General features: G+C 45.1%; 1 protein-coding gene across 1 annotated transcript in view; it reads left to right on the forward strand.

Annotated features, from left to right (window-relative positions):
- The window catches only part of LOC117450136 (protein bicaudal D homolog 2-like), a 48128-nt gene extending 27947 nt beyond the window's left edge, over nt 1–20181 (forward strand). Inside the window, 8 exon segments of the mRNA XM_034088184.1 lie at nt 5337–5489; nt 6417–6631; nt 6715–6961; nt 8527–8784; nt 8904–9107; nt 9195–9743; nt 10252–10403; nt 14569–20181. Of these exon segments, the coding sequence (XP_033944075.1) occupies nt 5337–5489; nt 6417–6631; nt 6715–6961; nt 8527–8784; nt 8904–9107; nt 9195–9743; nt 10252–10403; nt 14569–14923 (2133 nt within the window). The 3' untranslated portion in view covers nt 14924–20181.
- The last annotated feature ends 2601 nt before the right edge of the window (nt 20182–22782 follow it).

Here is a 22782-nt window from a genome sequence, read left to right on the forward strand (position 1 = left end):
CGCAGAGAAGTGTTCTCTGTGTACACTCCAATCTCACTCGTAAAAAATTTAATGTGTTTCCACCTCAGCATCACATGATTGCTTCCAGTGTTTCCCCACCCAGGATGTGCTGACACAGTAACGTGTGTTGCCTCTAGTCTCTTCCATAACTACGGTCACCCTGAGGCGATGTACCTGCTTTGGCCATGTCCCCTCCCAAACCAATACATTGTGATGTTGAGCTTTTGTCAATCGCCTAAAGTGTTGCTCATTTAAATGATAAACATGATTGTTTTTTTCACCTCGTGGACACAGTGGATGGAGCTGTCAGGCTTCCCTTTTTAATTTTAGTGCCTTTTCAAATGGCTGGATTAAACACCTGAGGGGGGGGGGGGGGGTCCGCATCGTTGGGCTTAGTATAAAAGGTCAGAAGAGTTCAGAGGACAAAGCTAATGAAAGGAAGGCCATTGTAGTTGTTGTCATGAGAAGAAAGGAGAGTGCGATGCTGCATTTTTCATTTTTTCAGGGGACATGAGAGCAGGATTTCTGTTGTCACGGCAGCCCTGACGTTTTACCTTGATTACTGAAAGGTCAGAGTGGAGTGGTAAAGAGATCTAAGTGAGGTTGCTCTTTGTTCCCTGTTATTATCGTCTGACGTGAGCCTGATGTAACAGGACTCCTCGAAGGCTCTCGGGTGCTGATGTCGACTGCCTTATTATTTCTTGTGACATAAATGCCATGACGGATCACCTCCTGTCCTGCGATAGTTGGAGGCGGTGGGCAGTGGAGAAAGACAAACAGAGAAAAGGTTGAAAAATGAACTTAAGAAAAAACTGAATGAGACGGAAGGAGAAGAAGTGTGATAAACACATTTTACTCAAAAAAAAAAATGCAACGAGTATCTCATAACTGACACTTGATCCTGCAGATGTTTTCTGGGTTATCTGGCCACAGCCCCCACCATCATTCAATCTGACTCCCACGACGGCTTCCTCCCGAGTCGCATGTGTAAAAGATTGATGACTTGAGAGGGATGTGTCTCTAAAACACATTTAGAAGATGTGCCATTGATCCCGAACAATATTTGCCTTTTGGTATCAGCTCTGAAAGTGTCTCGATCTTGATTGAAGCATCTGGCTCGTAGCACCAAAGAGGTTTTCCATGCTGGATCAATGGATCCTAATAAATCATCAACACACACACACACACACACACACACACACACACACACACCAGGCCTACACATTCACTGCAGATAATGGGTGTAAATGTGCTCACACCAACAGTTCTCCACTCTCATCCAAATGACCTCAAAATCACTAATTCACTATAAGTGCATGTAGACACACGTTCACCCTGTGGGCTTTTATACACTCACACTAGGCAAAGAATCATCAGACACACACTCGCAAGGTTCCTTTCCCTTTTTAGATTAATTGTCTCATTCAAAAGTGTGACCTGGCTGCATAGAATGACGATTGCTTGCAGCGAAGAGCAGGATAAAAGCAGATCTGCTTTCACCCACATTCTAGCTGTGACCGTAGCAATAGGCCCCTGAGCTTCATTATTCCTTTGCTCCGTCTAAACCTATTCTGGGGGGGTTGAACTGCAGTGCATCTAGGATTCATTTCTTGTCTCTCCTGAAGGTAATCCTGGGATGTGCTGGGCTTGGTAGAGTTAGAGTTAACTCAGGCTGACGTGACCTTGACGTGCGGCAGAGCCTACAGGACATGAAATGTGTTTTCACTCATTAGCTATCTGAAGTATCACCTGAGACCTGCAAGCTGAATGGAACATGGCGAGCCCCGTCTACTTCTTTGTTTATCTGATAGATAGACATGGTGGAATTAAAGCTTGGTATGAGGAAGGCATTCGACTGTGACTGATACATGGTCTCTAAGTGAGCCGGGCCTAATGAGGCCTAACCAAACCGAGCGAGGCCTGCAGTGGAAACGCGCCATAAAGGCACACTGACATGCTGAGGAGAGAGAGGGTGGGGGTGGGAAATATGAGCGTGTCAATGTTTGTGAGATGGCGAAATGGAGGCCAGTGGTTTTAGAAAGAGAAGCAAAGACAGAGTTTTAAAAAAGAAAAGCAATATTGACCTGTGCTTGGTGTCATAGCATCTGGGGACCCCTCTGCACTTTGTAGGAAGAGTCATTTGAGAAGGAAATTCAGTGCATGTGCATTTTACTGAAGTGCATAGTGGGTAAGGTGGAGAGTGGAATAGAGGTCAGCAGAGTGCGAGAGAGAGAAAGGGAGAAAACATTTTTATTTATATTGAGTCTCTATTTAATCAATAGTACAGTCTCCTGCCATATGGGGGTCGCAGCACTTTCGAGGGAACTAAACCAGAGGGGAGAAAAGCTAGTAAATATGATGGGATTTGCAGAAATGCTTATTTTAGTTATTAAGAGCGATCCAGAGCCTGAAAAACATGCATAATCTACACTTGTGTTAAGCCTGAAACTTTGCCCCCGTGGCTTACTCAGTGATGGAGCATAGAAGTAGAGGTTACAGGGGCTCAAACACATTGAGAAAATACTCAAAGCTTTAGTGAGATGTAAGCAGGCTCAGCTCCACTGTGCTGTCGAGCAGTTGATGGTGAAAAGAAAGCTTTGGAGCTAAAAGTGAGAGCGTTCCTACAGCACATAAGCTACCGTAAGAAGCTCTGACCCACTGTGACATATTGCAGCATGAATGGCCTGGTGCGAGTTCATTAGGGCAACAAACGACTATGCTTTATCATGCACAATAATGCATGTCCTTACTTTAGTTTTAAACGTATGCGATGTCACAAGCATCTTGCATGTTTCTGGTGTGCCTGTACAACTGTCTGCTTCTGTTTTCACTACCACCCACTTTGCATGGAAGTGACACGTTTGTGTGTGTGGGCGCATTAAGGTCAGCTGCCCAGACGTCACAGCAGGCGGGGGGGTCATCCCTAAGCAAACAGAGGCACATGCTCAAGAGAGGCTTCCCACTGACTTTATTGATGGCACCTCAGATGGCCTTCTAAAGCCACGCCCACTACCTACCCAGCCGCACGCGCTCATTATCATATTATATCACAACCATTCCCAAGAGAGGCGTGTGCTCCTCCTGATTAAATGTCATCCACCCTTTATAGCAGCGACACACACGGCCGCAGTAAACACTGATGAGTTTACTCAAATCAACTCCTGTCAAACAGCAGCGCAAACCCACCCCCCGGTCCCCGAGCGGCTCAGTGCAGCAGAGGATGTGGAAGCGGGGTGAAAGGTCAAAGCCCTGGTATGCATAATAATCAGATTGGAGGAGGATCATAATCGGGTTCAGGGGAGGCCTGTATTCATCAGGCCCGAGCAGCACTGACCCTCCAGCTGAGGCACACAACTGGCCGAGCAACCAGCTGGCACAGCTCTGTTCAGTTAAAAACTAGAGATTGCTCCAGCTGTGTGGTGATAGGCTGAACATCTTAATACAAGAGTATGTAAATCTATTGACAATTTGACTGTTTCCCCCCGTTTTCACTTAAATTCAGAGTTCTCTACGATGTCAGGACCGATGGGCTTACTGTCAGACTCATCTGTATTCTAAGCTCATGCATTATTCAGTAATGCACTAACATCAGGGCTTTCGCAGAGCAAGCGCCCACGCTCGCTAGGCATGCGCAAAACCCCCAATGAATATGAATGCAACTTCAAACGTCAGCCGCAACTCGGCTCTGCACATGGCGATTAATTATTGCACAGAGCAAAGGAGATGCGCTTCATCGGGGGGGATCCAGCAACACACTGTTTGTCAGTAAACTCCTCACCGTTGGCCAACTAAGCGAGTACATTCTAAATATAGCAAATAACTAGACATAATAGTGTTTTGTGGCGTTACAGTCTCTTGAGATCCATTAGTTTGTTGGTTACAATTAAAGCTGTATTAATATGTTCTAATACTATACTGGCATCACGTGTCTGAGCTCATTACTGTTAAGGGGATCAAACCAATGGCCCTTATTAAAAGGTGTTTCTAGCCATCAGGAACCTGTCATCACCCGTTTATTACTCTCTATTTTTGTACACATTATATGACTGATGTGTATTTAATCTCAAGGCAGTGGAGCCAGTGGAGCCTCTCAGGGTCGACTTCCTCTGGTTGCTGCTATGGTCCGAGAGCAGGGATGGATGCGGCCACATGGTTACGGTGTGAGAGGAAGGGGCCACCTGGCGAGGGATTGAGATGCTAATTGTCCCTCTGGTATTAGGTCATCTCCGCCAACTCGCCTGAGAGAAAGCCACACGTCCCACACATATTCAAAGCCACATGCAAATGCTCACTATACTGTAGGTACAGAGACTGCTGTTCTTTTCTCACTTTGTCACACACACATATTTGCACACATTCCTTACTTGATCAGGAGATTAAAAACACGAGCTGTTTGTGTCCAAAGTCACACGCTCACTTTCACACACACATTCAAGGTCAGTTCAGACGGTGCTCTTTCTCACATTACACACACATGTGCATGTTCATTTATTCAGGTAAAAAAGGCTGAGGCCCACTCCTTCACCGAGTATCCCCTTACTTCAGAGCTTTTATTTGCCATTTCTCTGACAGCCGCCGGCTAACATTCCCCCAAGTGTCCTGTGGGATTCTTGTGTTTTGGGATGAGGTAGTCGGCAGGGTAAGGAAGCCATGGGCACACCTTGAAGAAAGAGGACACAGCTATAGACGAGGTAGTGGCTAAGTACGGCTGATCAGATCCTTCGCTTTGTGTGGCAGTCTAACAGCGGGGGGGAAGGGCATTTCTCTTACATCTCTACCTTTTTATATAATTCATGATGCCTTTCCGGAGCTGAAAGGATCTACATTTGCAGTATAACTCAAAATATGAGCACATATTAACTGGTAATAGTCAGATATTCCGATTTCGAGTTCCAACTAAAACGACTTAATTCTACAATTTGTTCTTCAATGCTTCTGTATAGCGAGCCATGCCCAATTTAACGCCTCTTTAGAAAATGAGACTAATGCCGCTTTCTGGCTATTGAATGTCTGTCATGCCATGAGAGAGATAAGTCGGTCTCTGTGGTACTGTCAGAGCTGGCAGGCAGACACACTTGTGACCCACTGCCCGGAGAGACACCTGGCACTTCCCACTCAAACACGAACAGGCACACACACCAAAGACACACACACACGATGGGTCGGACCAGATGGGATCTTTTTGTATCGAGCAAGATTGAAAGTGTTAAATAGCCAACGTGACACTAACCGTTATACTAAAGCAACAATATCCAATCATGGCCATCTCTCCCACCCTCGGGCAAAAGAGATTGAAATGGTGGTCACTGACAGCCCTTCCTCTTGTCGCCCTACAGAGCAGCCAGATGGTGGAGCTCCAGAGGAATCAGCTGCGTGATGACATCAAGGAGTACAAGTTCAGGGAGGCTCGTCTGCTGCAGGACTACACCGAGCTGGAGGAGGAGAACATCTCGCTGCAGAAGCAGGTCTCCATGCTCAAACAGAGCCAGGTGAGGGTAAACAGGGCTGCCGTTCTGATGCACAGCGTTTGAACCATACAGCAGAACATCCCCTTTCCTGTTCAATCCGCCTTTGTTGATGGTTATCAGGGAGTCTTCTTGGCAAGGCCTAATTAAACGGGTAGTTTCAGGCATCTCAGCGTGGTACTTTTTACACACACACACACACACACACACACACACACACACACACACACACACATACTGTAAACTATCTAACAGCATCTGAGCCGCCCAACAGGCCCTCATCCTCCCTCTCATTGGCTCTCAGTGTGTCTCCTTCTTGTACTGATTAGACAGCCAAAGGAAGCTTTAACATTCAGATGTAATTACGATAATAAAAACATCCTCCGATACAGCAACGAGATAAGCAGCTGCCTTTGTTTTTTTCTTTTCTGCCGCCTGGCTGTAGAAGTGTTTGACCGACTCTTTAGCAGCTATCATTATTCAGAGAGATTCTAACACTTCATTGTCGTAAAAAAAACACTTCCTTGGTTTAGTCAAATGAGTGGAAAGAAAAATAAAATCCCCTCCGCACATTTGCAAACATAATACAGAGCTTGGATATTTCCATTTAGTATAAGCTTTTATCCTTGAGCTGTTAATTATTTGCCTATGCGCTTCTCGGATTCTGTTCTCCATATTCATCACAGAGGGCATGAAACCAAACAAAAGCCGCTCCTACTTTTAAGACATCCAATATGAAAAGGATTCCCAAATCCAATTAACTTAAAACTAATTGGAAAGGGAAATTAAATCTATACTCTCAATTAACATTATCTTGTATAATGTCATTCCGTTTGATCCAGCTGGTTTGCCACACATGATCCAGTCTGACGGCTCGTTTGAATTTGAGCTGCATTTTCTGTCAATTGAAAACTCATCGATAGTCTTCCATCTCCTCTTTTTTTTACCTAGGTGGAGTTTGAAGGTTTGAAGCATGAGATCCGTCGTCAAGAGGAGGACACTCAGTTCCTTAACAGCCAGCTGGAGGATGCCATCCGCCTGAAGGAGATTGCCGAGCGTCAGCTAGCTGAAGCCCTGGAGACCGTCAAGACTGAGCGAGAGCTGAAAGCATCCCTGAGGAAAGAGCTGTCCCACTACATGAACATTGGAGACACTCTTTGTCACAGGTAAAAACACAAAGTGTTCATAGGACTCCGCAAACACTGTGAAGAACAAAAGATAACACCCCGTTCCTACTTTCTCCCCTCAGCCCTCTCAGCATTTCTCTGGTTGGTCTCAAGTTCAGCGACGATGCCTCCACTGAACCCAACAACGACGAGGCTCTGCAGGAATTTGAGAATGGCTTCACCAAACTGGCCAATGCTCTCGCCTACAACAACCGCATCTCCTCTCCCGAGAAGGAAGAGCTGTTCAATCCCGCTCCCAGCCTGGTGGACGACCTGCTGAGCGAACTGAACATCTCGGAGATCCAGAAGCTCAAACAGCAGCTGATGCAGGTTCGTTATTAACAACTGTGTAAACATGTGTGTCAGTAAACAGTTAAACACATTGGTAACCATTATAACCATCCATTCCACGGACAAGTAAGAAACGATAAATCAATTGCAGTCTCCCAGATTGGGAAGTAAATGTTTGTGTTTTTAAGGTGTATTTAGTGAAGAAAGAATCAATAGCAAGCTAATGAGAGTCAAAGATGTATAGTACCTTGACTAGTCAAAGTTAAAGTTGACTTTGACATCCTCCAGATATTCTTGATATGGGAATAAATGAGCGCAATGCTTATTAAATGTGTTATCATGCCATCAAAACAAACTAGGTTAAGTAGTTATCATAAAATAAATCAGCTGTGTTTTTGAGTAGGCCAGAGGTGTGTCGAAAACACTGAGTCGGTAGACCCAGGTTGCTGCAGGGGTCTAAATACTCTAAATTAATCCATGGAGACACACACACACACACACACACACACACACACACACACCCTTCGGGCTCTGCTGGGCCGGGAGGCAGCGGGTGGTGGAACCAGTGCACCAGCCGCGCCCGATTGGGCACCATGGCTACCAGAGAGTACGGGGAACTTGTGGATTGTTTTGAGAACCAAGGGATTCTTTATTTGTCTCCCTTCATCAAACATAAACACGGTTACCGGATTAATAAAGTAAAGCTCAAGCTCTCTCAATGCCGCCCTGCTAAGGACACCGTTCTGCTTCTCAACCCGATCATTGTGCCGGATCTGGTTGGCTGACAAAGCTGTGTGTTTGGTATGACCCGCAGCGTGTCGCTCCGCCTGCTGAAGCCTCCTTCCAGTGAGGAATCAGAGCAGAGCAAACAAAAACCTTCCTTTACTCATCGAGCCCTCTCGTTCCTCTCATACCTTCTATTGATTAGGTACTCAAGGATTGATCCTAGACGTCCACTCCTTGTGTTTCACCTTGTTAGTTCTTGTTGATGTTTAACAACATACAATATGGGTTCTGCAGGAATAGATCAATACATGAAAAGATCAGTCATTTAATACATTATTTATTTATTCAAATCTTTTTATTATTAACATTGTTTGTATCTTAACATGTGATATAAAGGAATATTAAACAGTTAGCTCCTTAACATGACACAGCATTTTAATCGAACTTTACATATTTGTTTGAAGTTGTTCATCATTATTTGTTCCGCACTCATAAAAAAAGTATGCAGATGAGCATACACTTGATACGTTTACATTATTTACAGGTCAGCTTCTGAAATAGCTGGCTGCCTATATCAGCATAACTGGCTGCTGGTGTGTAAGACGACCCTCTGAGCGGAGTGCAGTCCGGAGAATTGTCACGGTCATCCTGACTGATAAGCTTCACATAACTTAGCAACACAAGCCTGAGTCGCAACATGCCACATAATCCACTGATTTAATACGATATATTTTCAATACGGGAACCATTCACATTATCGTGTAACAGCGAAATTCAAATGTGAAAATGGTGACGTGTGAAAGGCCCAGCAGGGAGCATTGTACTTTAATTGCAGAATACAGTATGATAACCTCCCATGTCTTTGCCTCTCTCCTCAGATGGAGCGTGAGAAGGTCAACCTGCTGTCCACCCTGCAGGACTCCCAGAAACAGCTGGAGCATGCTAACGGTGCTCTGTCCGAGCATCAGGAAAGGGTCAACCGCCTCACGGAGAACCTCAGCGCCATGCGCAAGCTCCAGGCCAGCAAGGAGCGCCAGTCCGCCCTGGACAACGAGAAAGAACGCGACAGCAACGAGGACGGAGATTACTACGAGGTGGACATCAATGGACCGGAGATTCTGGAGTGCAAGTACAAGGTACGGTAGCTTTCCTCCTATCGGTGGATGAAGTGTGTCCAGCTAAAAGCAGGATGTCTACTTCCTTTGTTGATACTCAGCTTTTAATATATTTTCAACCATTGATCTTTCGTTGCTAGGTTGCCGTGTCCGAAGCAGGAGAGCTGAAGGAGGAACTGAAGACTCTGAAGACACAATATCAGGCCTGTCAGTCACGCTACGAAGAGGAGCGCACCCGTCTGGAATATGACGTCACAACGCTGGGAGGGAAGCTGGCAACTCTGGAGAAGACCAGTCAGACAGAGAGAGAGATGAAGATCAAGCTAGAGAAGGAGCTGCGCACGGTGAGATGTTACTCTTTTTATTGATGATAAATAAATAGTTAAATCTTGTACGCAGCTTAGTTGACGCTTCTTTCTCTGTGTTCACAGGTGAGCGACGTGGCAGGCGAGTCTCAGGGCAGCCTTAGTGTTGCGCAGGACGAGCTGGTCACCTTCAGCGAAGAACTGGCCACCCTCTACAACCACGTCTGCATGTGCAACAACGAGACACCCAACCGTGTCATGCTGGACTTCTACAAGCAGGGTAAGGGAGGTCGGAGCAGCCCCGAGGGGCGTGGCCGCCGCTCCCCCATCCTGCTCACCAAGGGCCTCTTCCCTGAGCCCGGTAGGACCGACCTGTCTGACGGAGCCCCTTCCCCCGTCTCCTCGCTGCCTTCCCCCGGGTCTGAACATCGCCGCGAGCCCATGAACATCTACAACCTGGTGGCCATCATCCGAGACCAGATCAAGCACCTGCAGCTGGCGGTGGACCGCACCACAGAGCTGTCCCGCCAGAGGGTCGCCTCCCTGGAGCTCGGCACTGTGGCCGACAAGGACAAGGAGGCCTGCATGGAGGAGATCCTCAAACTGAAATCCCTGCTCAGCACCAAGAGGGAACAGATTGCAACCCTGAGGACGGTCCTCAAGGCCAACAAACAGGTAGGCACGGAGAATTCTAGTTTAACTAAGAATGTATCACTCCCAAACATGTGTCAGTTTTCATTGAAAGACAGAAGAGGGGGCCAGCTGATTCAGGTCTACTCAGCTGTTGAAGCAAATGCGATGCAGACGAGATCTATAACAAACATTGATGGAGACGGCAGCCATGTTGTCAGCTGCTCTGAGAATATGTGTGGTTAAGATTGGAGAGCACCCCCCCTAACAACAACGCAGACACACAGTGTGTATGCAGTTGCTTTGGTAGCCCGTTGAAAGTATGTGTGTGGTTACTCAGTGACCATTAGAACACACACATGAAAGCCCCTCATAGACCACACACCTATGGGTTGAAACCAGCAGCTAACGATAACACCTAAAGGCTGCTGGGCCCTAATAACTTGAAAGTGATGGGTAATATGGTCCATATTAACAGACTTCTATAGACGGGAAACACAACACCAACGCCTTCCAGCGGCTCTGACGCTTTGTTCTCCTCCTCCACCCACAGACAGCTGAAGTGGCTCTGGCCAATCTGAAGAGCAAGTATGAGAACGAAAAGGCGATGGTCACCGAGACCATGATGAAACTGAGGAATGAGCTCAAAGCCCTGAAGGAGGACGCTGCCACCTTTTCCTCTCTCCGAGCCATGTTCGCCACACGGTAAGAAACATGTCTGCTCAATGGGCGTCACCGAAAAACACGTTTCAGTCACCTTGCCTTCCAAGGCTCATATCCGACACAAAATCATTAGTCCTACGCGTCAGACAAGACATGCACTAGTACACGAAATGTTAGATTAAAGATTACCATCACAATGTAAGCCATGTTTACCATATGTTGGCTGTATGGTATTATTGTAAAGTGACGTGTTTGTATTGTTTCTTCGTTTTGGAGAATCACAGTCAGGAAGTAGTATTAGCATTGATACTGATTAAAGAGCACAGAAGGTATTTAATCTCGGTATCATTTAAATACGTCACTTAATTATTGTTTTGGACAGTGTGTGAGTATTAGATGGTTTGACACACTCGCTAATCTTTTCCTGATTCCTCAGAGAAGTCGGTCAAGGGTTCTGCGCATAATCCCACCTCATCTTGGTCTGGATTACACATTCACCCCTCAACACTGCGCTTTCACACTGCTTGTTTTTGTGTGTGGGAGTGGGCGTGAATGTTTTTAATACACTTCTCCCGTATATACCCGGCTGCGATGCTGATGCCGTCTTACCTTTAGCATTTAGGACTTGATCCTACCCATAGAGTAGTTTAATACCTCTCCCTGAAGTGTGCTTGCAGAGGCATATCCATATACCTGCAGTGTCTAATCAATTAGTAGCAGGAGGAAAGCCTCTCTGTCTGCATACTGTACATGAGAGTGAGTGCTGGCGAGGAAACCAGATCTTGCTCCGACTAATGACATCATTTTTACCCTCTCGGATCCCCCTAGAGTTGTATCACTTTTCATTGGTTTCATTGTTGAGAGGGTGTGAGATCATATTTGCTTTGAAGTGGTCGAGCCTTAGCTAGGTGTCTGTCTTTAAGCCTCTTGCTGGAGGGGCTTAGGATGATAACAACACATTGGAGCTGGCTGTTTAGCGTCTGCATTAAAGCACATGTTTTCGTCCCTTTGCACAGTTAAGACCCCCCTCCCCTGATGATGATGATCTTGAGGCTCGTATCCACGTAGCCTGTCACTGTTTTTTGCCTATAGATGAATTCCATTTGGTCTGTTTATGTGATTCACATATTGGTATGTAAATGATGTCCTACACGGCACAGTGCTGGGTCAGGGGACTCATTGAGAGGCTGGGGGACTCGCCTGAGCAAGGTTTCCCACACTCCCCCCTTTTGTATCCCCGTCCCCCCGTCCGTCCTTCCTCAATGCAAAACAACCGGTCCTCGTCGTCTGGAAAAGAAAGGGAGGAAAGGGGCGGGCCTTAAGTTAAAGCCCACTTCAGGAGCCTAGTTTGACCGTCTTGTTTTCATGGTAATCATACAAAGTCTGGAAAGGTGGATTTCTAAGATGTGGAAAACTCTCAGATACAAATGTGTGTTCTTTGACAAAGAAAAGTGGAGTGGAATTGAAGGAATGTGTAGGTTTCTGTTGGATCCTTTGTGTGATCTCCTGCTGCAGTCTGTGCCTCTCTTTGATCAGTTACTTGAGATGTTTAAAGTGTATTTTGTTCAGCAGGAGACATGGTTGGGTGTTGTTCGTCTCTACGTGCTTCTCTCTGTGCGTGCCTCTTCAGCTGCCGTCTCTGGGGTCATGTGAACACTAACATTCCTAAGACATGCCTGGACATGCTCTCAGCTCCTGCTCATGCAGTCAAATCATTGGCCCAAAGTCACACTTACCCCTCAAGCTTACTCAATCATCTTGCTGTTCTGTCGTTGGTTCCCTATCCATTATTCCCTCTTTCATTCTGCTCTTGCCTCCTCCTCCTCTCTGCTCTCCCACCGTGACCAATCAAGCTCCAGACAGCAGCTGATGAGGTAGTTTGTATGTGTGTTTCTTTGGAGGCATTATTGATTGATATCGATCGTGTAGCACTCCACGTGAATGTTGCAATAGTTGAGGCTTCCATATATTAGCTAGTGTAAATAATCACAGCAAAACTCAGGTAAAGTGCCCGTTTGACGGTGGTGTGAATATGATGATTGTTCATCACCAAAAGGCCAGCAGTCGCCTCCCGACCCCCATCAGCCATTGTGCCACCAGACCCCATCAGCAGGCCGAAAAGGATCCCTTTGTATCCCTCCAGTTTCCAGAATAGACGTCTCTGTTTTTTCCCGGGAAAAATGCACACCCTCTCGCCCCCCCATGCAACAGTGGCTCAGCCGTCTCAAGGCGCACCGGCCCCCCCACCCCCTGCCTCCCGGGTCGCCCCCCATCTCATACTGGGTTTAATGAAGCAGCGCTGATCCCCTTTGTCTGGGTGTGTGTCCCGCTGGGAATCAAACTGCATACACAAGAGAGGAGGGTATGGTTCATGTTGTATAAGAGTCTGGCAGGGTCAGAGTTCATGTGACACACATCCACGTGCAGCACCACACACAGGCAAAACAGCTGTGGTTGTTGTTGTTTTTATGGTCTCGGATTTTGCTTTCAAGACTTGTTTTTCTGAGAACAAGAAAATAATTTGCAAGTGCAGTTTCAAGGGTGACAAAATCACAATTGACTCTAGAGAATATTCAAAAACAAGTTTATTTTGGTTTGAAAAGGGTCAAGATCTGACCAAATATTCTGTGTTTCAACATAACGCAACATCTAAGTTGGATTCTGTTTACAGTGCCGAAGTTCAAGCAGCCACTAAGCAAACCATGACATAAGATCTAATTTGCCTACTGAGAGAATGACAGTTATAACTTAAAAAATACATTACACAATTCACATTACGAACGATTTCTGCGTTCTTGTGGTTTTTCGAAATATAAAAGACTTGTGCCGCACAGGTTGGGTTTCCATAATTTGGCATTGTTGGTGGATAAGGTGCTGCTTGCCAACATAAAAAAACTCCCTTTTTTTGAGGTGTGTCAGTCGTTACTGGAGAATGCCACTCAGCAACCCAGAAAGTAGGACTGATGAGAAAGTGACTGACTCAGGCAAACAGATGGAGACAGCAGCAAGTTGGCGACAGAGAGAGAAAAGGCTGGCGAGGCGAGATAAGAGCCAGGAGAGAGGACGTGATTGAAAGAGAGCTGAATGAGAGAGCAGGGTAATGGAAAGGGGTAGAGGGTTTAGTGAATGAGAAAAGATGGGCACGACAGCAGATGGAAAGTGGAGATATCAACCCCCCCACCTTTAAATCCCTTTAGATGACCCACTTTCTATACCTGTCCGGACACACATGCAGACACGCATACGGTCACTGGAGGACAGGTGCTCCTGCCGCAGTGCAGCACTCACTGATATTTTCCAGTAGGGGGCAGTTATCATATCTTGTGCTATTTTGCACAGAGATGGGAGAGATGGATAGAACTAATACAGTCTCACTTCAGCTGGAAAAGTGGACATCGGTTGTGAACAGCTATCGCTCAGAGCAATGAACCGTATTCCTCTCATTCCCATCTTCATTTTTCTTCTTTCTCTGACTCCTCCCTCCTCAGCCTAATCAGGTGACGTCGAAAGGATTTCCTTACTGACGGCTAGGTGTTAATGCTTTCATCCTTTGTTTATGTGTTCTATTCTTAACTTCTGCACATAAGCTACTCATATTGTTCAGAAAAGCTGTGAGTAATTATACAGGGTGGGCAGGGTGAAGTGAACCATGTTGCAGTGGTCTTTAAACATTAAGAGATGGCAGCTTTGGACCGCGAGAGGTTGGTACTGTGGCTTGTAAAATATCAGCTGAAATTACTCAAAATTAGCTGAGAACATTTTAGCTTGTGAAATCCAGCGGAGGGGAAAGAAAGGGGTGACATCATGAATCATAATGCAAGAGCCTAGCTTGTCATCAGATCTGCACTGTGTGGATCAGTGGCTCCACCTGGTGGTGGAAATAACACCGTCACTAGAGGAAAGGTCACATGGAAGATTTTCACTTCCAGTTGTTTTTTGTCTTCATTATTGTTGGTGTCAGTATCTAAAACATGCAGCTGAGGTATACAAATCATGTGTGCAGTTTTCCAATAGGTAAATTCAACTAAACTAAAAGCCAACTAATCTCTTGTACCATTGAGGAAAAGGCTCTTTGGTATTTTTGGAACATACACTGCCATCTTGTGGTAGGACACGGAAAGTATTGATGGTGTAAAAACATGCTATTGTTTTCAGTTCCAGGTCCAAATGACATACCTGACCTTACAGTTTTCCCTCTCTCTTGCAGTTGCGACGAGTATGTCACCCAGCTGGACGCGATGCAGAGGCAGCTGGCTGCAGCAGAGGATGAGAAGAAGACTCTCAACTCCCTGCTGCGGATGGCTATCCAGCAGAAACTGGCCCTGACACAGCGCCTGGAAGACCTGGAGTTCGATCACGAGCATACCCGCCGGGGGGGGAGCTCCAGCCGGGCTAAGGCCCGCAGCAAGGCCACCAGCGCCACCCCCCTCACCCCCCACGTAAGTCAGAGTCTCACCTGCTCTGACTCCGGACGTCCAGAGCTCAACAATGCTATGCCCAACGGCATTATGGGAGGCCCTTCAGTCTTCTGCAGCGAGAAGTACAAGATCTACTGTGACTGAGGCGGTTGAGAAGTCTGCAAGGACTGCTGTGTACAGAGGGGAGGGGGCCCACGGCCGAAACCCTCCCTGCCTTAGTGTTAAAGAGCCCCACTTGCTCGCTTAGCTCCCTGGCCAGCCTGCGCTCCTCTAGGGACTGCTGTGTGACTAACCGGCTGCTCGTGTGTGCTAGTGTAAACGCTTAAGGGAATGCTGATGTGTGTACAGTGTGCACTAGACGTTTGGACTGCAGTAGACATATATGGCATGTGGATTATAGGGCCCCGGTTATAATGGGGGATTTGTGGGTATAATGGAGTGTCTATTCTTTCCGCTGTCATAGTGCTGTACGTATGATGTAAAAGGTGGTGGCTTTTGTGCTCGTTCGTTCACGCCCCCCGAGTGTAATGCCTGGTAACAGCAACACATTGTGGGGGCGGGGACTTGTAAAGAAGATGTCGATATGACCGTCCCGTGTCTGTTGGCAAGGGTGCTCCTTTGATAAAAGCCCCCTCCTCTCTCCTGCCTGTCCGTCCTGGTCCCCCAGGACTGACCTCTGACCAGCAGCCCACTGTATAACCAGGTCACTCTTTGAGAAAAAGAAACTTGACACAAAAGGACTTTGAAGAGAAAAAAACTCAAATATGCAAAATCTCCCTCTGCTTTCTGCTCGGGGAGCACCGTGTGATTCTAAACGGAGATTAAACAACTCAAAAGTGGGATTGCTACTGGTTTTATAATGGAAAGGTTTGGGCAAAAAAGGAGCACCTACGACCGCAGGTGTTTATTTCCGGATAATACTCAAGCTGTGATGCTAGCACACCAACACAATAGGGTCATTAGAAACGCATGGCTTTGCAGCTAAAAATGCTTATGAGCTTTTTAACTGTGTTTCTGTCGTCAGGTGTGTGGTGCAAGACGCACCCATGTCCTGCAGGGCTCTACATTGTAAGAGAGGACTGACTTGGTGTCTGGTGGAATACAGAACAGGAGGGCTTTCAATGTGACCCATTACGTTGCGATGGGTTCTTTCAGAGCCCTATCAAAAGAGAGAAAGGACTTTTGACAAATCGATCTCAACCACCCAAATGAGGTGCATTTCAGCATTGGTGCCTCAAGTTCCTACTTCTGTTAAAAAGGATCAGATGATTACTGTGAACAGAGATACAATATATTTTAATCAAAGAAGAGTCGATCCTAGAAGAGCACAAATCAAAAAGGCACCCACATGTGCACAAATCTGCAAACGACCCTAACCGACCACTCGGCACACGTGCCTGTCGACCCAAACACTTGTTGATGTAAAGCCCTGTCCTTCTGTCTCTACTTCAGGGGACTTTGTTCCTTCCCATCTCCCCCCCATCCTCTGTCTCCGATTTTTGGGAGATCGCTCTGAGCTCTTAAATTATTTCTGAAAAGTTAAGTGGCTAAAACCCCTCTCCTCACGTCTCTAATCAGTGTCTTGTCACTCGGTCGCCATATCAACCCTCTCTCTTTCAGATTGCCAGCCGCTTGCTCCCCGCCATCACCACTCACCCTTTAGCTCAAATGAGGATTTAAAATATTTGTATCAGGTAACGTCCTCACATACGTCGTGTTTCCGATAGTTGCCTGTGTGTATACAGCGTTTACGTGAAGGGCCCTGGTGTGTATTAGGTTTTTAACCTTTGCGAATGGAGGGTCGCGCATTACTTTTGTATTGTTTTGTGATGTATGAAGACAGAAAGTTTTTGTATCTACAATAGCTTTAACTCTTTGCAAGCTAGCATTACGCAAATAGGAACAACAATAAGTGGGGCTTGTGTTTGATATAACCATGTACTGCGTGTGGATCATTAGGCCCATTAGCTTGATGATGCTAAAAGCAGGGTTGATTTGAGCAAATCCTGCAAGATTGATCAAATTATGCGTTTTCTATTCCTATGCTATATATTAAAAGTCTATATTCTTAATATGATCATGTTCAGGTTATAATCTTGCAGGATCCAACTACAGTATTCCTTCCTCTCGGATATAAAGAGAGGGAGCTTCATTATTCCTGGAATAATGAAAAAGGAACAATGCCAGCGGTCAACCCTGCTTGAGTGCATCCGTCAGCACACAGCATGGAGACGAGGCTATCGCCGACACCTCCTTAGAGGTCAATCACTCTTAAGTTTGAGATTCACTTAACTTACAAGTGTGATATATGCTTTCTATCAGTTTGCGCTGACAGAGAAAAAGGTTTGAAGAGTAGAGGAGGGAGAACTACTCGTGTTGTACACCAGCTCCTGAGAGAGGAGATAAGGAAACCAAACATGCTGGTGAAGAAAGCCAGATACTTGGCTGAGAGCTGACTCTCAAACGGGGGAAAGGAATCCAGGACTTTCCTGAGGGAGAATCCCCTTTTCTTTTCTTTTGGAGGAACAAAAATAAACTAAAACTGGTCGCTCAATGGACCGGCGGACATTGATTCAGATGAGTTGAGACCCTTACTCTCCTCTGTAGAGGCTCTGTGTGATCACCGAGCACTAGGTAGACCCCAGGATGTATTTGTGACTAGAACCTCCCCTACTTATATTAAATAGTAACCCTATTGCTCCGTCTAGTTTGAAATCAATGTCTGGCTTATCTGGTGTCCTAACAGCACGCACCCTAAAAAGCATCTCCTACCTCTGCGTGCAGGCTCCTTCCAAGTCACCCTTTAAGTTTGAACACATGATGCATACATCTCTGATTCATAGATAGCCTGCATGTCAGCAACTTAACCCATTGCTCATCCACTTGCATGTTATATGGGAAAGACCCCATGTCCTCAGAGCTGGGTGGTTGGATATGGCTTTAACTCTGTCCTGTGAACAAAGGCTTTGGTACTTGGGAGTCATTGGCTTTCGAACAGCAACTGCAGGAGAACTTTTGGCAACTGTGCTTTCACATCAGCTCCTCGCAAACATATGAATGCTCCTGGCAGAACATCGGCTGCCTCAGAGTTTCTAACATGGCTTCTGTTGCTTTGACTAACTCAAACCGCCGCCTGCTTTGTCGGTGTGGACTCAGCTGCTCTGTTAACCGTCACTCTAAATGGACAAATAATGCTAATGCCGATCATCTGTTCTTTGCTTCATTTTGCAGTAATTACAGTAGTTCCGTGCGGATGAGGGAGTTCCAACACAAGGTCCATTCTCACAAATAGGCCATTTGGACTTGGAGGACAAAACAAAAACGCTCAATGAAAACACTGATTTATAGTCGAATAAACTGACACTTCCTTCTTATTGCCTTGATGGCTATTATAAGGACACTTTGCATGCTGCTGCTGCTGGAAGCCAATTTCTCACAGGTCCAATGAACACTTTGAATTCTGATCAGAGTTGTATCAAACCCTCCAATGAGAAGCATGGGGTTGTTTCTCCATGTGAATCAACTGTTTGGTCTGGTTTCATCTTTTGTTTTGTTTTAAGTCATGTTTTTTTTTTCAATCTGTGCACTTTTATTATATAGGATTATAACGGACTATAATTAGCCTATAGGGAAGCGTGGTAGTACTACGGTTTGAGTTATTCAGTATACGGTATAATACTCTAGGATTATACGACCTCCTGAATCATCTAAACTTAAATAACGGAAACTATTTACTCAAGTAAATGCTCCACAAACCACAGACCTACTATTATGACTTTAACCTCAAGATTTTATCCATCAAATAACCATGTTTTAATTGCTTTGTTACGTCATATGTTATGCTGTTGGTTTTCTTTTGTGGTTGTTCTACTGCCATGTTCTATACAAAAAATCCAGGGTGATGCAAATTCTGGTTTTTTTTCATCTATTTATTATTCCTAGGAATAGTTCAAAATGACACAATGAAACTTGACAACGCTCTGACTCGAATAGGTAAGTTGTGTTTTCGGAAAAATTTGAGTGGTATGATATGCTTTTCCTTCTTACCGAGGGCGTTCCACTGAAACGGGATCACTGACTCTCAGAATTCTCTGCAAAAGTGCACAAATTAAATTCCAAATTGGAATTGTTTCATTCTCCCTTCGTTTATCGTGCCAAATCTTGGTGCACCGTTTAGGTTGAAAAGAATCGAGACTCGGAGGAGACAAACTGATAAAGGTGAAGCTGGCCATGGCTCTCCAAGCGAGCGCCGGGGTTTTGTTTTTGGTTTGTTTAGTTCTTTGTTTCTGACCAGTAGTGCCTTTCATCGTTTCAAGGGAGAATCTTAGACTAGTATTTGATGTTTACTTTTTTTTATAGGTGAGGACTTTGGGTTCAAAAAGCCTGTGAGCAGCAATAAGTGCAAAGGGAATTCCCCGTCTGCATGGGTGAGATGATGGTTTGGAAATTCGCTCAATAAAACTGAAATTGTATTGAATTCTGCAGGTCAGTGATCCCACTCACACAAATTCAGGGGTATTATTAAGAAAAGGTTGTTTTTTATCTAACTTTGGGAACCAAATGAAATCCCGTTGGCCTCCTGTTATTGAACAAAATGCTCAAAGCATCTGTAATGTGTTCGGGTAGATTGGTGAAGGTAATGTGATATCAATAGTATTGTAGACAAATGTGCAGAGAGCGCATTTTCTCATTATTTTTGTCCAATTTCCGTTTTTGTTTGTTATATTTTTTACTCTTGAATCTTTTTTTACATCATCTTTGAGCATTATGTTTTCAGGAAACAGAAAACAAAATAAGCATCAACAAGCTTGAATAGTGCCATTACAGCCAATGCTTGCTTGTTGAGGCATTAAAGTTACCAATACGGAAGATAAGCTAGGAAATTAAAGTGCAATTCTAACAATGTTTTTACATTTGAAAAAAAGGAGAAAGTTTTCTGTTTGCTGGAAGCGATAGCATTGTGATAATACAATTAGCTGTGCAAACTTTATATTGTCATATTGTGTTTCAGTATTGATCCATAATGAGTTTGATATCTTTATATGAAATAACGACTTCACCTGTACGTTGGTATTTATTTGAATTGTCATGCAGTACTGTATCCTTATCAATAATGTGCATTCTGAATAGTGGCATATTGATTACAGCGCAATGCCATATGCATGTTTCCCAGTCATGGGACCTTTACACAGGATTGAAAACAAACATGTAAACTTCATCAGGGTGATAAACAAAAAAAAGAAATGTGGAGAAACAAAAAGGAGAAGACAAGTTAAGTCTGATGTATTACTGCTGAAATAATCCTATGAAAGTGTTTTGTTTGTTTTCGAGAAGCGAGGGAGGATATCTGTGTAAAGGTAGTCATACTGGCCAAAAATCAATAAAATGTGACTTAAGTTCCACGTCGTGTGAGTGTCATTCTTTGCCCCTGCACAGCAGATGAAGGGTTAATCAGCAAAGTGAATGGTCTGCAGCCCTGGTGTCTCCTCAGTGTTCCCAGCTGGAAGCCAGGGGCAGGGGAACTTCCCAGCTGTCTGAGCGGCTCCAGGACATGATCACATTTCACACAATGCACAAAACACTTCCACCACCTACACCCCCAACCCCTCTCTCTCTCTCTCTCTCTCTCTCTCTCTCTCTCTCTCTCTCTCTCTCTCTCTCTCTCTCTCTCTCTCTCTCTCTCTCTCTCTCTCTCTCTGTCTTTTCCCTGCTGTCCTGCCTAAACCTCGCTCCTCCCTCCTCTGCAGTTCCCATTTCGTTCCCTTCCCTCTCCCTGCCTTCTGGAGATACGCCCACACAATGATCGGAGCCAGTTTCTTCTGACCTCTGGTGCACCCAGCACTTCCTGTCCAGCCTCTGGAGACCGGCGCTCTGCCCAATTAATTCTACAGTTTGTGTTTTTGGCAGTCGTTTCAAATGGAGCAGAAATGCTGTTGGGCTCTTTCAAAAACAACACATACTTAAATTAAAATAAATTATGTTCAATGGATTATTGTCTAGACTTTTATGAGTATCATGGGATGGGCAAAAGCAAATAAGTCCTAGTGGCTTACTAACTGAACATTGCAAATGGTAAGCCTTCGATGGCAAACAAGGAAAATATTGTTAGGATATCCCTCTAAAGTACATAACATTTCTCATAGAACACATACAGTCGTGATCCTGGACTACTTTCTGTAGGTTTGGTCAGTCATATGACTTAGAGTGGCGAAAGCTGAATGATTGAATAAAATCCATTCACTTTTACAAGTTCGAGTTGACTGCTAACTAGTTATCATGCACTCCTTAAGCATTAATCACATGAAATATGAATCTTGATTGAGCTCTAACAGCACATTGAAAAAAGTTAGACCTTGCCAATTGAATCTTAATGGAAACGTTATTTAATGGTAATGGTAACTTTACTTTAATGGTAAAAAAAAGAAATTGAAGTAGCAGAGTCCGTGATACCCTCACTTTTAGTCCAGTGTCAACACTTAACACTGCATATTACTCTTCCCGCAATGCAACAGGGTTGGAAAGCTTGGAGCCTCCTTGTTACAGGTAAACTGAACTTGTTGCGTAACATCTGTTGAGTGTCCCTGGGTGAAAGCACAATAGGCATATCAGAAAATGCACAGGAACAAACATGAAATAGCACTTCGACAACAACCTACCTCTTTTCAAACAATGCAGACACAATATTAACATACCTCTCAGAATTTAAAAACCAGTTGCTACAATATGCCTTGCTGATTGAATTTGAATGGCAGAGTAATAACGAGAGCCAGAGAGAAGAGGTCAAGTCAGATGACATCACTGTAGCGACAGAGGAGCCTTTGTTGATGCCCCTCTCCTCTCATAAGCTTCGATAAGCATCTTCCCCACTGAGGGCTCTGCTGGAAATATGGGTCAGTGGGATCAGTCCGTGGCATCAGGCCTGCTCTATTATATGCTGTGATTATGGAGGATTATTCATAAAGCATAGCAGCGGTTACTTTTCTCAGCTGATGCACTATTGAATATGACCTCTTGGGGTCCCTGTAACACAGTTATTGTTCATGAGCTGCCTGAATCTTGGTGTTATATTTGATCAGGATTTATCCTTTAACGCCCACATAAAATCAATTTCAAGGACCGCCTACTTCCATCTACGTAACATTGCAAAAATCAGGCATATCTTGCCTCAAAACGATGCAGAGAAACTAGTCAATGCATTTGTTACTTCAAGGCTGGATTATTGTAACTCCTTATTATCAGGGTGTACCAAGAAGTCAGTCAAGTCGCTTCAGCTGATTCAAAATGCTGCGGCTCGTGTACTAACCAGAGTTAGGAAAAGGGACCACATTACTCCTGTTCTTGCTGCCTTACACTGGCTCCCTATAGAACACAGGATAGAATTTAAAATTCTTCTTCTCGCCTACAAAGCCCTTAATGGGCAGGCGCCATTTTACCTTAAAGAACTCATTATACCCTACTGTCCTACTAGGGCATTGCGTTCCAAGAATGCAGGGTTGTTGGTTGTTCCTAGAGTCTCTAAAAGTACAATGGGAGCCAGAGCCTTTTCTTATCAAGCTCCACATTTGTGGAATCAGCTTCCAGTTTGTGTTCGGGCGGCAGACACCCTATCCGTTTTTAAGAGTGCGCTTAAGACCTTCCTTTTTGATAAAGCTTATAGTTAGGGCTGATTAGATTCAGCTCCTAGTTTTGCTGATATAGGCTTAGTTTGTCGGGGGACATCTTACTTATTCCTTCTCTCTGTCTATACCTGTGTACTCTCATGTTCCGATTAACCCAGCTTCCCCAAATGTCTTTCTTTTTGGTGTCTATATACGCCGGGATCCGGAGTCATGGCTGATCCTGCGGTCCTGAGCCCTGGATCGCGAGCCCTGGATCACGAGTCGTGGCTGTGCTCCTGGATCATCGGTCCTGGATGGATATCCTCGTGGATTCATCTTCCTATTATACACACATGCACTTCCAAACATTTGGACTACCTATGTTGCAAATGTATTATCTTTTCA

Source organism: Pseudochaenichthys georgianus, chromosome 7 (genome assembly GCF_902827115.2).
Source record: "Pseudochaenichthys georgianus chromosome 7, fPseGeo1.2, whole genome shotgun sequence".
Classification (NCBI taxonomy): Eukaryota; Metazoa; Chordata; class Actinopteri; order Perciformes; family Channichthyidae; genus Pseudochaenichthys; species Pseudochaenichthys georgianus.